Source organism: Haliaeetus albicilla, chromosome 2 (assembly GCF_947461875.1).
Source record: "Haliaeetus albicilla chromosome 2, bHalAlb1.1, whole genome shotgun sequence".
Lineage (NCBI taxonomy): Eukaryota > Metazoa > Chordata > Aves > Accipitriformes > Accipitridae > Haliaeetus > Haliaeetus albicilla.
Genome location: NC_091484.1, coordinates 71516200 through 71534395, shown reverse-complemented (window position 1 = coordinate 71534395; position 18196 = coordinate 71516200). Strand labels below are relative to the sequence as shown.

At 36.5% G+C, this 18196-nt stretch overlaps 1 protein-coding gene across 5 annotated transcripts in view; it reads left to right on the top strand.

The window, feature by feature from the left end:
• The window catches only part of RBM33 (RNA binding motif protein 33), a 109810-nt gene that overhangs the window by 39664 nt on the left and 51950 nt on the right, over positions 1-18196 (top strand). For all 5 annotated transcript variants that reach the window (XM_069778199.1, XM_069778200.1, XM_069778201.1 and 2 more), the window contains exon 10: positions 4166-4224. In XM_069778199.1, the coding sequence (XP_069634300.1) occupies positions 4166-4224 (59 nt within the window). The remainder of the gene's footprint in view (positions 1-4165; positions 4225-18196) is intronic.

The window sequence follows — 18196 nt, the reverse complement described above, 5'->3', positions numbered from 1 at the left end:
TGTTTTTAGACTGTTCTAGATGCTTCTCCTCTCTCCTCATGAAACAGTCAACAGATCTTCTGTATCTAGGTGAACAAGTATCCTCCTAATGCCAGCAATGGCTACTGAGGATTTTTGCTGTCAGAATTATAGCAATATATCTTCTTTCTTTTGTCTGACAGCTTTTTTTTTTGTGTGTGTGTGTGTGTTATCAGGTGGCTTCAGGCTGTCTCAGCCTTACCACTACATCTGTGGCACCATGGGTATTCCAGGGGCCTTGCTTTATCTTGAGCATAGTCTTTTTTTCTGTCAATACTTGCAGATCCTCATTTTAACAAAGTTGTGTACCTCCTGCATGTTAGGATATCTTCAGTATTGGATTTGTAGTAGTTTCTTTCTTTTTGATCTTGTACTTGCTGACTTTGTGTGCACATTCATTTCTTGGCTGGTAAAAGTCTAGTTGTTCTCTCAGAACGAGCAGCGCAGGAGAATGAGTGATCATTTTTGAATGGTGAGACCTGTATTTCAGTGAGGAAGATCTTTGCTATGTGTATTGATGGCAGCTGGTTCGTATGAAATAACTTTGTGCCATCCATTTTACTGAACAAATCCTTGCCAAGACTACCGAATATATCTGCTAATAGTTGCGCAGCATACCATTAAATGCAATCTTTTAAATCACTGTAGAATTTTAATCTTGATTAGAGAGCTTGTATGGGAAGCTGAGTCTTCTGCAGTGGTTGAGAGTAGTAGCCATCTTAGTCTTTTAGTCTGCAGCAGTACAATTATGTTACACGAAAGTATACATTTGCACACCTAAGGAGAATGTGTAGGAAATCAGTAGTTGTCTTCAGGGAAGATGAGCATAATTCTAAAATCTTCAATGGCATTTGCATGTTAAGATGAATTTTTAAGCAGTCACTGCAAATAAACAGTAGACAGAAATTCCAGTGTCAGAAGAGCTGTTCTAAACTTCCTCTTAAAAAGTCCATCCTCCTCAGTTTAATCTGTCTGCTAGAGGCCCCAGTAGGCAGAGACTGGTAGTTGACCACATTAGGATGTTTCATGTACAGCATCATTTATTTCAGGGTACAGGAAGTATGAAAGATCAGATTGTCTTCATGTTCTTGATGATGTCCTGCCCCTTCTTGGCTGAATTTTTTTCCAGATACGTGAGGGGTTTTGCACGTTAGAGAATACAGTCAGATAGGTGCAACGTTTATTGGGATTCTGTTGTTGAAAATGTGATGCCTGGAAGCTAAAAATGCCATATCTGCAAGTGCATGATATGCACACTTCGGTTCTGGTAATTTTAATGGTGTGCTGTCATGTTTTAGTGTAGGCTGGCATTTTTTCCTCTCTAATTTTATGGCAGGATTAAGCTCACATACTTCTAATTGTCAGCACCAGGGACACTTTTTCTAACCGCAAATCATAAAAATATACTTTCTCAACATCTTTTTGGTTTGAGTTAGTCTTGAAATGCATTGTGTATATCAGTATTTTCTAAAATAGACTCAAACCTCCTGTAAATTGTTATGAAGTTTTCATGTGAATAAAATAGCATGTATAAAAGCTCTAGTAGCCAGCTACTTCAGCCTGAAAGTGAGTTGAAGCACTCTTGAATAATCCTATCATTGGCTTATTCCTTTGATGTCTCAAAGGCAGATCTCTTACAGTGGCCACCATCTCCCTGTCCAGCTTTGAATCTTGGTTCAAAAAAAGTTACTTTCAAGTCAGTTTTGTTTCAAACAAATTTCTACTATTTTTAGTCTTTGAAGCTTCATAAATGATTAAGAAGGACTCCATCTATCAAAACCCCTGAAACAGTTACGTGAACCTCTGCACATACCTGCTGTAGATACTGTTCAGTTGGCGTTCAGTTGTGCCTTTTGTGGCATTTGAATCCCGTGTCTTTTAGTTGCTTGCTTGTCATATAGTTTTCTCTTTACTTTTTCTTATTCTGTAAATTAGTTTTTAGTTGTAAGTAGTAATTTTTGGCTGTAATGCATGTCCAAATTTGAGTATGATCAATTTACGAATGCTGGAGGACTGTACATAGATGTACTATGAAAATACTAATTCAACCTGTGATAGTAGGTATTGAGGTTTTTTTCACTTAATGTTTATACCACAAATAAGTATTTCAAAGATACTGTGGTGCTGTCAAAATTGACATGAACTAATGAGCAGTTTATGTGGCAGCTCGGCAGATGAGTATGCCATTTACCTTTTAAAAACTGTTTGGTGTCTTGGGAAAAATTACATTATAATTCTCCTAAATAATCAATATGGGAATTGCTTCTTCATCTTTTCATGTATAGCATTGGAATTTACAGCCAAAGCAATTTAATCTTCTTAAAATAGTGTCTAACAACATGCTGTGTATTATTTTTGAAACATACTTTTCAAACCTATGGAATATTTGACATCAGGAAAATGAATGCTTATTTGAGACTTCTTTGCTGCTTCAGCAAGTGTCCAAGAATTGAAAGGGCACAGAGGTTGAACTACTACCTTTCATGAGTATTAATTCATTTGCTTAAAATATATAAATATCTATCTCTATATATGCTACTGCCAGAGGCAGTATACTGAAATAGACACAAGTGTCCTGTTCAGTTGACATTTCTCTGCATTTCCCACCTTATGCGATTTTTCTCAGTGACTCTCTGACCTGTAATACCTGAGCTATTTTAGTCCTAGGTCTGTCAAGAGCACCCTGTCAATTTTTCCAGGTGGCTATGGCTGTTTGATATTGACAGATGTTCATTAGAAGCCAAGATGAGACTATTCAAGTAATTTTCTGGTGTAACCTAATACAAAGTTTTCATGCAGTCCTTTGGTGCTGAAAGACTGGTGCAATTAGTTTACTCCGCCAGTCCCTGAACTAGTAAACCACAAGTACTTAACAAAAGTGGATGGATGCCAGACATGGACATGAACTAAAAATAACCACTGATGCATTAGTTCTTGTGCCTCAGTTACCAAGCAAAAAGGGATTTTTGAGGCATCTTAGCAAACTCCTGCACTGGGAAATGCACCCAACTTCTCCCTTAAACTAGCTGCATTTGTTATCTTTCCTGCTCTGAAGTGTAATACAGTAGTTGACTACAAAGTTGATGTTTAGCCCTCTGTGGGAAATGTTTCCCTGTAGGTTTTAGAAGTGCTAAAAAAAAACCTGAAGAAAAACAACCTTGCTAGAAGTTTTTAGTAGGTGAGCAAACACATTTAGTGCTGTTTGAAATGCTTTGTTTTAGTTCTCTAGGCCTTTTGCTTAACATTGAAACATTTGTATTTTTAACCACTCAGAAAATGCAGAGGAAATAAAAAGTGCACTGGAAAATGGGAAACCTGTCATTACACTTTGTACTGGTGATTCAAATATAGATTCAGTCCCCAAGGTGATCCAGCTGTAGATGCGTTATGCCATAATATTAAGTGAATGTTTTGGGAGATATTTTTTTGTGACTAGTCTTTTGAAATGCAGTTGTGTGGACAAGTCACCCATGTTAATCCCCCCAGAATACTAATTTTGGAGGTTATTTTTCAGGAAGAGGGTCTCCTAATTCTCCATGGTGTCTCTTTATGAAATAGCAGTCTTTCATCTGAGATCAGCAGTTCTGTGATTACACAAACAGTGATCAGTTGCATATACAGTTACAGTGGCAAGGCCAGATTAAGTAGTTTTTGCTTGCTGTTAATTGCCACTGCCCCTTCTATGAACAGTGATTTATACCAGATAGTCTCTTATGCCCATGCTTATTGTGAGAGGTTGGCAGTGAGACTGGGAGATACCTAGGAAATCTTGAGGGGTGTGAAGTTGAGAAGGCGAGTTAATTATGTATCCTTCTATTTGAAACATGAAATTGTTAGAGTCTCTGTCAGCTTTGTCTAAGAGATGTCTTTGACTGAATAAGTATTCTAGTTTTCCTTCCTTCAACAAGGAGCAATTTAATTCTGGAAAATGCAGAATTAAATTATATAAATTAACTAGAAGAATCCCAATTGCCCTGTTGCATGTTGCAGGGGAGAGAATGGTTGCTTAAAGTTAATTGTAGGAACTGACATGTAAGGGTAAACGTAGCAGATTTTAATCATGGCTTCTTATTGCAACTGCTTTTGGAAATAACAGCAACAACTGTTAGGTAAAACAAATGGTGTTAAAAGGTGCTTCTTGTTTCAGTGCCCTTGCTGCCAGTTCCAGCCCAGCCAAGACCTGCTGTAGGACCCCAGAGATTTCCTGTGAGTAGCAGCTGTTTCTTCTTCTCTGATATGGATAAGCATACATTTGCAAGGAAATATTAATATAGCAAATAAAAGCTGTTCTAGTGAAATATAATTTTAAGGATTTGTAAATATTGACAATACACTCTGCAGTTGAAAATGTTTGTTAAAAGCTTAAGGTCAATGGATTTCTGAGAGTAGAATTAATTCTGTTTAACTGTAAAATTGTTGAACCAGTCTCTCCAGTGAGAGAGGCATGAATTCATCTTGTCTTAAGGAATATGGGCTTCATTTTATTACTTGACTCTTTCTGTATAAATAGAATCCTTATTTTATTTGATATAATAAAAGGCTATTTGAAATAATCCCTAAGCTTAAAAAGCAGTAATATATATTTATTGTAAAAATCAGCAATCATTTTTATCATTACTTTAGGCATTTAAATGCTCTTATGTTTTTTTATATAAAAAATGGGAATGGTGTTGCATGACCTTGCTTTCTCTTATGTTTCTAACTTCTAAAACAAACAAGGCACTTAGTTGCTTCACTAGGCTAATTTCACTTGATAATTTTTTTTAATTTTGCAAATGGAGAGAATGCGTGCTTCTAGACCTTTTCTCATCATTTCACAGTTTTGTTGTCTTAAATTTTTAGTTCAGGTGGTTTGCAGAGTATCAAAGTAAGCAAAAGAAAAAATAGTTTGTGCGATATTGTGTTAAATATTTTCAAATAAAGACACATATATGATATTTCCCAAATACATAAAACACACAAAAATTATCCTCTGTTAATGTGTGCAGTGTTGAAGGAGGAAAGTAGATGTCTGTGAACATCTGTGTAGTATCACACAGTAAATTGCTTGCATAGAGATCAGATGTATTCTTGAAAGAAGCAGATTTCAGAAACCTGCTGTGACTTTTGATTGCCGTATGCATACCTGGTTGGTTTTGATGCAGAATATTTTTCCTACAGGACATCTAGCTTACGAATTGTGATGTCCATATTTTGTACAGTAACTGAGTTTTTAAATTGCCATGTTTCTTCTGTGAAGTATAAAAAGGTTAAGCAGTAAAACTAGTTTCATTAAGTACATTCATGTTATGTAATTTTATCATCAATGCTTTAACTGGAGATGTTTTTCTATTAAAAAATACTGCAGATTTCAGAGGAAATAGTTTTCTTCAGCAGCCTTTAGTATTGTGTGGAGACCTTGTTAACATTTTTAAAAGTAATTCACATTGTTTTTTATGAAAACATTGCATTTGTTTTCCTTTGACCCTAAGTTGCTTTGCCAATAAACACAATTTGGGATGGAAAAGAAATTGGAGGACAAGGAATATCTGTAAAGGCATTGTAAATGACACCTTTGAAGTGTGTTTACATCAGTGTAGAAAAATTGGAAATTAATTTTTTTAAATTGACTGTGAAATTAGATTTTAATTCTGTTCACTTTTGGTTTTGCAAGTTGAGAAGTACTGCAAACCTAGCTTATCTTGTATGCAACAGTTTTTAAAAGGGAATAAAATAGATTGAACATTTTTGGTAGGACTTTGCTCCTTTTGCCTGAAGGAAAATACTTAACTGCTTGCTGCCTTTTTATGTAAGCAATGCACTAGCAAAGAGTCAGTGTAATTCTTTATGAAAAAAGAGGAGGGGGGCTAGCTTAACTAGGAGGATCCCGTACTGTGATTTGGTTGCCCTGAGTGGGTATGGGGTTTTTTTTGCTTCAGCTTGTAACCTGCTATATGACCCTGAGAAAGTTACTTAATCTTTTCATGACTCACTGAGTTACAAAATGGGTATAACATGGACTTCCCTTATGAAGTACTTTATAAATTTTGCATAGGTTATCAGTCATGTTAGGATTAGGAATTAAGTGTCACTGTGTACATATCTCATGTTTGTTTTATTAAATGTAGTATGGCAGCTCTTGAGCTGCAGACAAATTTACTTTCTGACTAAGGTTTTATCTTGCAGAACTAGCTTTTTTGCTCTGTTACATGTCAAATGCCTTTATGCCATTATAATTCTCTTGTTTATGTATAAATGTTGACTTATAGCAGTATAGCAATGGTTAGACAACTTTGACAAGCCATTTGAAAAAGATCAAAGTAGTATTCCAGACTGTAGTTCATTCATACTTTTCCTCATTATAGAAAGAATCTCTGGATATGTAATAACTTGAATTTGCTCTTGGTTTTAGGATTGTCTAATCAAAGGATAATAGTCAACTGATTTTTCTGTTTGCTTTGTTTCTAAAAAACTGTGGGGTTAGAATTAAATATTTGTAGCCTGCTTCCCCTTTTAACTTTGAACTGGGTGGTTTATTTTGATTGAATGTGGCAGAGGTGGAAACATTAAAGGTAATGAAATTCTTGCAAGGGAGAGACCTAAGAGTGGCTAGTACCCTAACAGAAGGAAAAATTGCCTCTTGAGTTCCTGTCTTAATCTAGTAGAGAAACCTCTCAGTGCAGAGAAGCCTGTGTGTGCTCCAAACATGGCAAGAGCTTCAATCAGAGCTAATCAATTGCAAGTCATAAATCCATTGGAAACCAGGTGTTATTAATTTAGGGCTAATGAAGTGACTTGTAACCATGTAATGGTTAATTCTTACAACCTTCTGCAGAAGGATGTAATTGAAGAGTTGAACAAAGTTGTAATGAGCATGTTAGCATGTTGGTGTGAGTTCTAAATTATAAGAAATAATGTAGTACTAAATCAGGGTAATGTTGATCAGGATTGAACCTGCTTGGAGTTGGGACTGATTAAATTCACTTAACCTTGAATCTAAATTTTTATATTTCAGGCTAGGGCTCATTGTTCAATTATTTCTTACTTAAAGCTTACCTCCTGAAATGTTTGGAGAGGAAGAACTAGAAAGGACATAATGGAATGAATCTGTGTTCCCTATTTAGAGTTATTTTAACATTTACAGTAATCTTGAATCAAGGAAGGAAGTTGTTAGTGCAAATGATGTTTGAGAGCTATATTCAACTGATTAGGACTGCATAAGTGGTGGATCTGAGACATGTTATAGCTGAGAAATGTGGTGAACTTGTGGTAGCTGGGAGTTAAAGACCTTAGTTCTGTGGAGGCTTCTATGCTAGTGTAAATTACACAGTACTCTTCAAGTGGCTGTAGATGACAGTAATCCAATCTTCAAGCATAGTTGATGCTAATGTTTTTCCAGCTATTTGAATTAACCTGGAACTGTGCAAGTGCCAACCGCGTGTTTTCTTTAAACTGTTTAAAGAACAGATTAAGTTAACTTCTTAGGCAGAGTCCTCCTGAAGGTCTTGCTTTTTGTCATCTGCCTTTGCTTTAAAGTGGTTGAGATGCCTTTTTCTGAGTTTCTGTCTCAGTGTCACAGTTGGTATGTCACAAATAACAGTCTACTTTGGAGACTGGTTTGTTTAAAGGAAGGTGACAGAAGACTTTGTTCACAGACTAGTTGTATGGGTCTTCTGAACTTTTCACATGTTTTCTTGACCAAATTATTAATTCTTGTGAATGTCGCAGTGCAGGTATGGAGCCTGTGGTTTTTCTTGTTACACAAGAGGGACCATTGTGGTTCCTGTCCAGCAGTGTTTGTTATCTGGGGTAATTCCTCATTCAGCTCCTGCTTTCTGTGAAGAAGGATGGGGTAAAACAAGGGAAGAATAAATTAAATAGAAAATGGAAGAGGTGTTTCTAAACACTTTGTATGTAGGCTGGTACTGACTGACTATTATAGAGGCCAGATCATCACTTAATATGAAACTAGGAGCTAAGTTGATGGTCCAGATCTTTTCATCCCTTACGTGAGTCCACTAGCATAATCTGTGTCTGAAATATTTCAGTGTTTGCCTGAAGAAAAATTTATAGACTTTTTGCTTCAAACATCATTTATTTAACTTAATGAACACTGAAGAAATACTCATACGCGGCACGTGTGCAATTTTTTAAGGACATATAAAAGTGGAATGAGTGTTGTTGTGGCCACTTTGGGATGGAGTGTGGCAGAGGAAAGGTTTTCACCATCAGAGGAAAGGTTTTCACTGTCAACATTCTTCAGCCAGAAATTATGAGGTATCCCCAGCATCCAAATTTTGGCCTGGAGTGGGGCATTTGGAGTGAAGAAGAAAGTTGGGGAGAACCTGCCTCACACTGCTCAAGGCAGAAAAGAGGAATTCCTCAGGTCTGAGGCCATGCCCCCCTGTCTTTTCCTGGATCCTTCTCTGAAACCACTGCAGAGAGCACAGAGCCTGTTAACACAGCTGTATGCCTTTTGCCAGGAGAATTTTCAGGAACTTGGGATAAGTTCCGATTTAGCTGCTATCCTTAAAGTGACACCCTGGGTATGGTACAAGCTGGGCAGGTGTCCATCCCACAGACACATTTTATTAACTTCGGTCAACTTGAGTTTCAGAGCTGAAGTTAGGAATAGTCTGAAGTGGCACTAGTGTCTGTCTGACTAATGTAGGCCGGGAAGGTTTTGATATTTTTTAATGCACAAAGCTTTCCTCATTTGATAGGACACCTTAGTTAGTGCACTGAGTGCCTTTCAGATAACTGCTGAATTCAAGTCTGAAAAAATTGAATTGTATAACACAAGTTTTATGTTTTATTCAGTTTAAAAATAAGACTTTAATAGAGTGACTTGTCCTCAGGCCCTTGTGAATATGCTACATCACGTCTTTTCAGTTTCCAGGGGGTTTTGACATGATTTGTTTTCGAAACTTACCTTAAAATTTCTTTTCAGACCATCTTTATCCCAAAGAATACTTGATTTTTATTTTTTTTCCTTAAACTGCAAAAACCTTAGTAAACTTTCTTTTATATTCTCATTCAACATGCTTCCACTTCATCTCCAGGACATCAGGTGGTGTCTTAAATGGATGCTGTGATTAGGTTTGGTTCTGTTTTTTCACCATTTCTGAAAACTCTAGTTTGATGAATTCTGAGCTTTCAAGTGTTGTTTGTAATTCAGACACTGGTTTTAGACACTTTATGCTTTAATCTGTGAGAGGTTTTTGAACAGGTGCCCAGTCATTGCTCAAAACAGATTGCTGTCCTTCATTGCCACTTGCCTGAAACATTGCTTTTAGACGAGCAATATGTTAGTGCTATACAAAGTAATTATAAAAGGTACATTAGAATACAGTTTACTTTTTTTCCCCAAAGTGGTCTTTGGGCTGACTTGGATCAGCCTACAACACCATTTTAGCAAACTGGGGTCAGTTTATCGGATATTACAGTGTACCTGGGTCTATGGGTGTGCCTTTATGTAAACACCTCTTGCAGTACGTAGAAGCAATTTTTTTGCAGTGCTTTTGAAAACAAAACTCCTTGCAATAGTGTTTGCTGTTTGTTGTGGGAAATGCAAATAGGAGTAAAATTTTTTTCCCTTGTTTCAAATTCGATCTTAAGTTGCTACAAGTGAATAAGGGTTTTAGCAACTCCTACTAAGGTCGTGGCTGGTATTCTCCAGTACTCACAGCAAGGAGAATTTAAACAGTCTTGCATCTGAGTACAGTCAGTCATTTTAAACTGATATTTTGTAAGTAATGGTATTTAGTAACTAGTACATGTTTGCAACAGTATGTATGTAGGAGACAAACTGTTAATGCGAATAAAAAGCCACTTGTGAAAATGATTCTCCTACTTCCTCACAATTATTCTGCTTTAGCTATGGCTTTACTATAATGAGTAACAGTAAATGAAATTTTCACTCTATTACTGTGCAGCAGTGGCAGATCACAGGTAGTGTAGAAAGCATTTTGTTTTCATTTAACAGGATACATGGTATCAGGTGGTGTTGATTGACATTTCTTGGATAGTGCTTTATACAGCATTTCATGCAAATCATGTTTGAACGAGACTGCTGCATCAAATTACATTTCTTTCAGATTATAGCCCTTGCAGATGTGAGACAGAGCTTGTTCAGCAGCTAGCAAAAAGCTTTCGTTTTTAACACTCACTGTTTTCACAACTTGACTGCAAAGCCCTATAATTACAGCACTTAAGATAGTGAAGGAATGATGGGCACTTTCTCTTATCAGATCTATAAGTAGTAGCAAGCAGATGCAGCATGAGATCCCTCCAGCTGTCAAATATTGTCAGGCTGGCATAGAGGGAATGCAGTTTAAAATGCAGGTGACATAATACCCAACATCCTCCATTTGCTAGTGGGCTTCTGATTAATCACGATTACCATACATTATCATACCATCAAATTTAATCATATCAATGAATTCCCATCTGCAGGAGGAGCAGCAGCAGCTAAACACGATGCTAACAGCTATTAAATAAGAGGGAAATAGATGGTTTCTAAATGCAGTAACCCTTTAACTTGTCATGCTAGCTCCAGTGTGCACATGCTCTGTAGATATTAAAATCAAACAGAAAACTTGTGCTTTTATGTTTCATAGTTACTGTCATTTACCTTTCTGTTAAGTGATTGCTCTTTAGCACTGCCAGGGAAACCAGAGTTATAGAAATTTTTTTTTTCTTCTCTGTTAATGATGCTAGATTTTCTTCAATCTCAGCTTTAGTACCTGTTAAATACAGAATCACAGTTTGGCTGAGGTTGGCAGGGACCTCTGGAAGTCATCTTGTCCACCCCCCTGCTCAAGTAGGGCCACCCAGAGCCGGCTGCCCAGGACCATGTCCAGATGGCTTTTGAGTATCTCCACGGATGGAGATTCTACGAACTCCCTGGGCAATCTCTGCCAGTGCTCAAGTCACCCTCGCAGTAAAAAAGTTTTTATGTAGATATGTATTTATCTATATAGGTATGTACATAGTTTTTGATATATTTGTATGTATTAAATTTGAAGTTTTTTAAGCCTTGTAAGCAAAGCACAAATTTTTATCGAGGCAAAGAAGAAAAAGTATTATGCATATAGCTGTGTAGCCATTAACTAGGCACTGTTAAAGTGATATTTTGCATAAGTCAAGACTCATAAAGAAATCCAATTAATATATGCAATTGACTTCCTACTACAATGCAGTAAGAGTAATCTAGTGCTTAAACACTGAATGGAGAACTAAAATATATTTATTATAATATTATAGAGTCCTAGATGATAGTATAGTTCTCTTAAGCTATTTTCACTGAGAAATTGTCCTTTTAAAAGATAATTCAGTACATTTCTGTCATCACAATACAAAAATAAAATCTATAAACTGGTATTTATTCACCTTCTGCACGTTCAGTTCTTGCTAATTCTTTAGAATGTGAAAGGAAAAAATGCTTCATTCATTATAAAACAGTAAGTCGTACTATTGTTTACAATAAAATGAGGTAATTTAGAGGAATATTATGGGTTGACTGTAGGATACCCAAAAAGGAAAAAATATTCACACCTTCATACACAACATGTGACTAGTACCTGCAGGCACATTGGGAGCTCTGGGTATGTAAAGTTCTCGTATCAATGTGTTTGCAAGGTCAGAGATGTATAAAACATCTCAAAAATGAGATTTCCTTACAGAATTAAAAATCAGGAACCAGGTATTTAACTACTAAATAGTCAGGTCTGAAATGTCATTTTCTAATACAGATGAAAGTCCCAGTTAGCAGCAATTCTAATATTTGTTTTGAGTAAAGCTGGCTGCTGCTTGACTTTTTTTTTGGTAGCAATCTGAGCATTTTTTTGTTGAAGGGGGAAGCATCGTCCCCAAGTCACGTGTATTTATCTATGAGGTTCTCAGATTGTTTTTAAATTAACTGTAGCTGCACCTTCAAACTTAGTGTAATGCAGAAATCCTGAATTTGATATTCATGATCCATTGTAGTTCTGACCTCAGAGTTGTTTCTAATTGTCAGTGACTTGCAGGTCACCAAGATACACTAGGTAAATAAACACTGTAATAATATTTCCATGGAGTAGTCTCTGCTAAGTCCCAGGATAAGGTATTAATTTTGTTAGTCCCTAACTTTTGCATCCCTAATTTTTTACACATCACTAAAACTGTAAGCTTTCAGCACAAAAAATATGCAGAAGGCTTTTATTGCCTTTAAATAGAATGATTATGAAATTTTCTTACTTCAAGGAAGAGTTCATCATTCTAAATGGCACTAATGTCCCTTATACTCTTTCTCCAATTTCTATTTGTATTGTACTTAATCTTAAAAAGCTAGAGGGCACCAAACAAAAAGCACACACTCTTCAACACCACACCCCTGAAGAAGATTAGAAGCTAAAGTGAAACTGAACCTTCCCAATAAATTAGTTTAAAACACCTGTTTAAGAAATTACTTAGGTTTGTGCTCTAATCTTGAGAGGCTTGGGTTTACTCTTCCTTTGGGCAATGCAGGCTGCTACAACTTGTCTGTCACACTATTTCTTATTATAGCCTGTCTCTGCTTGCTGGAGACACTCTTCCTTCATCCATACAAAACAGATGGATGGGAGCATGGTTTTTCTGCACATCAGCACTGTTAGAAATTTAAAGCTAGAGTGGGGATTTAGTTAACAATACCTTTCCTGTGCCAGCATTTCATTTAGGAGTGTTTTCTGAGAATTGTTCTTGAACGGGGCCACTTGTCCTGCAGATTTTCCTTTTCTAACATACGTACCTTGATGGTAGAGCAGATGGAGGTTCAAGAAACCTATCTGTGAAGCAGTCCTTCTGTGTAGAACTGGTTGCTTGTGGGCTGTTATGCTTTGTTGCTTCTCTTACAGAAACACTGAAGCCGGGAGTATTTTTGTCTCCATTTGCAACATGAATATGTCCCTGCTTTTGATGTATTAGAGGGGATGCCCTGAAACTTGCTGAAAAGGGATACTTTTAATATACAATGAATCTAATTTTTTAGCTTTAGTCTCCTGAACTTTGGATTGTTTCAGTATGCTGCGAGTATCCTTTTTCTGCATTGCCTCTGTCCTTATTTTAGCTATTTGATCATAAATTGGCTTAAATAAGGGATTCCCTGCCTTTCTCTCCTTGCTTGTACTGGTTTTCCATGATGGCTGAATTCTGTTTTGGGACCTTAAACAGTGAAACTGGACATTGGTGATTTCTCTTACAGATGACCTGGACTTGTGCCTAAACCTTCCAACACACTTTCTAATCTCTTGGAGTTGTGTAGTATCAAAGAGAAGCTTGTCCAAGTTATGTGGTACATTTTTAATATTAAAAATTACTCTCGGCTCAGTTGAGGAGAATATCAGCCCATCCTCTCTCAGACTCAATCTGCCTGTAATTCTAGGATCTGTGCAGTCCACATACTTGAACCAGCACTTGCTATCTCCTTGTATTTTCCCCTCAGAAAATATATTCCAGAAGCTTTGAAAAGAGTCATGTATGGTTAGCATACAATCATTGTCCTGAGTTTTACAATCATTCTGAACTTTAATTTTTGTCCTTGATTGAAATGTATTTAAGGCATGAATTTTTAGATAAGGTCGTCTTATAATATTAAATCCATTGGGAAAATCATGGTGCTTGCTAGGTTTTAGTTCACCTTGATGGAATTACATGATTGTCATAGACATCACAGGGACACTACTGAGTCATTTAGACTGTATTACCAAAATAAGTTTTATTATAAAATTTCAGTGAATCATTCCCTTTCTGTATGCTGTGCACAGTAGATGAGTACTGTGAAACTTGAATGTGAGGAGCCATGGTTTGTGGGATATATACATTTCTACTTGAAAATTTTTGAACCATGTCCAAGATATATGAAGCAAGGCTTCCTACACAAGAGGATGAAAAGTCAGTTCCTTGTACTGGAAGGTAGGCATTTTAGGAAAGCTTTTCAAAAAGTCTAGTAGCTGCTGAAATAAGAGGATTAACATCTTGTGACAGATGGCAATAGTTTTAATTGTCATAGGTTATAGTGGTCATTATTCTTTGCATTTAAACCGTATAAGAAGAATTAACTGAGTGGCCCTGCTTAACTGTCAATGGGGTTCTCCTAGCTCTTTGCATTTTAAGTGAGATTAATAAATGAAAACATGTTGTAGAGGCAGGGTGTATTTTATTGAAAGATTCATGAAGTTTCAATGACATTGTTAAGGTATTTAATTAGTCTCATGAAAAAAAAGTAGAGTGACCCTTTTAGAGAAGCTGATAAGTCATATAATAGCTGTTAGATCCTCTTTATTCCTTGCTTTATAAGATTAACTTTGTGCTAAGCAATTTATGCTAAGTTTTCCCCTTTATTGGTAACCAAAGTTATCTGTGCTTCATGAATAGATTATTGGAGATAACATCATGTAATTAACAAGAGATGCAGAAAAGTAAAAGTACAATTTGTGTAAGAATTGTATGAGAGAGAATGTTAATTTCTTAACTAGGAAGGATATTTAAAGGGATAAAAGGAAGGCAAAATAGTGCAGTTCTTTGAAAGGATTAAAGTAACCTTATCTCATGTTCTTTCAGAAGGTGGGATTGCCTGAGTGTGTGAAAGTCATGTTCAATGAGCTATTCACAACTCTAATGAATTGTAGACACAAGTTTGCATTGCATTTTTTTTTTCCAAAAGTGATTGGTAAGGTGTAAGTTATGCCTTGGCTGTATTGAATAGTGGAAGTTAGTAAAAGGGGAAATTGTACAATCTGCAGGCATGCTGATTTGTATAAAAATGTCAATCTGAGGTGCTGTAAATTATAGTGTGTGTGGGAGGAAGAATGGGTACTTTTTTTTTTCTTTGTCAGAGTAAACTTCACAAAATTAAAGATTTAAGACAGTAAAATACCTGTCAGTAGCACTTCAGTGTGCTGTTATCTTCTCCTTTGAAGTATTTCTAAAATGTCTGTGATTGTGGTCTCTTTGGAAATCCACACAGAACCCTATTTCCAATGTAATTTCCTTCTAGACCTCAGTTCTTGTATTCAAAAGAAGGTGGTATGTAAGAATATTCAAAGTAAAATTAGACAAGGATAAATTAAATGATAGAGTTCAACACAGTTCTTAACACCAGGAAAAAGTAGAGACCAAAAATTGCTTTCTTTGGTAGTTTAAGAAAAATCTTGATGTTCAGTACCTTGCTTTCAGTGTTTAGGCATTGACATGTCTTGGTTTTAACAGAAGAAAAGAAAGAATGGCCAGAGCTCTGTCCCCTTGCAGCCCACAAAGCCTTGCTGTGAGAGGCTGTTTAAGAGCCCCCCAGCTTTCTAAAATGACAGTTTCTCTCTCAGGTCTTTGAAATACTCGCTAACACCAGGGCTGCAGGTAGTGGTTTAGAAGGAACTATAGTGCTGAAGTGGTTGCAGTTTTGTGAAGGGGTACGCCTTGGTTGGTTAAGGACTTCAAGGCCAGACGGTGGCATGGTGGATACGTCTGCTTTGAGTCTTGTGCCGTTTCCTGATTCTGTGCTCTTGTGCAACTAGCTTTAAATCTAGCTAAAAAATCCATTTTAGGAGTCTTTCCTTGCAATTTGGTGTGCTTCTACTAAGTAATCAATCTGACAATGATACTAAATAATCAATATTAATGATACTAAATCAATAATGATACTGTATAATCCAATAATGATGAGAAAGGGAGAAGATTCCTCCAAAAAGTTACGGTATGTGCTCTGCTGGGTCTTTCTCATATGGACATTTGGTATCTCAGTCTTGTAACCATTTCTGTATGAATGTGAACCAGCCTTGTGGGATCTCACTGGAAAGGCACAGAAATATTTTGTGCTTTCCCCCAGTGTCAGAGTTGGCCCCAATGTTGGACTGAAATGTAGAAATATGCAGCCTTGGCTGATCGTATGAATTTGCAGTTCTCTCTTTTGTTAGGTTGCAACCTGTTAACTTGAAAATAGGTATTTTGGAGACTCTGAGACATGTTAAGTAGGGAAGTTTCCTAAAAGCTTTAATAGTGGTGAAGTAATAGTTAAATTTATTTTCTGTAGGGAGTCTTAGTTGATGTGTGTACTGAATACTTGGTTGTAATTTGAAACTGTCCGGATAGCAAACCCATGAAAAATGGGAGTAACTACTGTGCATATAAAGATTTATTATGCATCTATGTTACAGTATGCTTATTTTATCAAAAATAGACCATTATGAAAACTGGCTTTTGCACCTGCTCTTCATTAATTTTTGAAGTTAAATAGCTCTGCGTGGTCATTTCTACAAAATACCAGAGGGCACTTGGGGATTATTAGCAGCAAATACTTGCTGAATGTAGAGTTTAACACTAATGGTAAAATAATCCACTCCTAGAATTATAGTTTAACTACTGTTAAGCAAAAAAAAAAAAAAAAAAAAAAATCCCAAACAAAAAACCCAACACCCTCAAAAACTTTAAGTAGTGAAGAACTGTTACATTACTTTGTACTATTTTTATGACAATTAGAATTTGGCATAAGTAAAAGTTGAAGTTGTAGTATTAGTGTATTTCTAATCAATGGGGGAAAAAAAGTAATGGTATTTCAGAATAATAGACAAGCACCTCATAACTTGGAAAAATATCCACCATAGTTTACAAATTTTCTTTAAAAAAGAAAAGTTTGTGTCTGGAAGTAGTAGCTCTAGTTGAACCTTAGAGTTTTAGTTTCACATGTAGTATGTGAACTTAATCCATCACACAATCAAATTACTGTTAGAATTGTCCTAAAAGGTTTTTCAGAAGAAAAATCTCAGCAATGTAAAATCTGAAAATACGAGCTTCCCCCTACCCATGTTACTGTAATTTAGGGCAGAATTTTTTTTCACTCTTTGGTGATAGTAGAAGCAAAGCTGGTTTAGGAAAAAAGTAGAGGTCACTCATTTCATGGATGTTAGAGGGAAGAGAATCAAACTAATTTCTTTTTTTTAGAAGCAAATATTGGGAATTCATTTTTCAGCAAATAACAAATATCTTTGCAATTAATTTTGCATGATTGGCCTTTGGTTATCAGCCAAGAAATGTGATCAGTCATATTTTAGTAGTTCTTCAAAATGTCATATACATAAAGTTTAAAAGCTGTTCAGTGATGAAATAAGTAGGTATTTCTTAGCGATACTCAATTGTCTGTATAGCATGCAGCTTTACTGTGGTATGATTTATATCAGCTGTACTTCTGTAGTTTTGCCATTTTTTAAACTTTCAGGTTGCAAAAAACTCAACCCTCTGTTCCACTGTGTGCAGAATAAGTGCTCTGGCAGGGAAGGGTCATGGTTTCAGCACTAATGAATCCTGACAGTGAGGGATAGCTCATGTTCGTTGCAGGATTATAAAAAGGATCTTTGTGTTACTTTAAACGCAAAATAGAGAAGGAGGGTTTGCTTTAGGATTGGAAAATATTTGTTATCTTTAAAAACTTCTCAGCCTCAAAGTTTAACTGGAATCTTACTTAAAAAATAAGTGGAAAAAGACCCAGAATTCTTAACTGTAAGGGATGGAAAAATGCTAGGCCAATAGGAAGAGTTCCAAACTTCACATATTTCCTTCTCCTCTGATTTTGTAGTTATTTTGACCCAAACTTGTGTTGTGGGATATACTTGTATGAAATATACCACTAATAAAACTAGAGCAAAAAAAAATTTTCTCAATGTATTTTGGTGGGCATTTGTTGGGAGTTTTGGGTACCGGCTTTTGGGTAACAGTTTGTCTTAAAATGAGTGAAAGTATTTAGAAGACAGTAAATATTTACTTCTTAAATTAAGCTTCTTAAATACACCTTTGGTACTGTGCTGGTTTTGGCTGGGGTAGAGTTAATTTTCTTCATAGTAGCTAGTATGGGGCTATGTTTTGGATTTGTGCTGAAAACAGTGTTGATAATACAGAAATGTTTTCATCACTGCTGAGCAGTGCTTACACAGAGCCAAGGCCTTTTCTGCTTCTCACCCCAGCAGTGAGCAGACTGGGGGGCATGAGAAGTTGGGAGGGGACACAGCTGGGACAGCTGACCCCAACTGACCCAAGGGTTATCCCAGACCATAGGACGTCATGCTCAGCCTAGGGGAAGCAGAAGGAATTGGGGACGTTCAGAGTGATGGCATTTGTCTTCCCAAGTCCCCGTTAGGCGTGCTGGAGCCCTGCTGTCCTGGAGATGGCTGAACACCTGCCTGCCCATGGG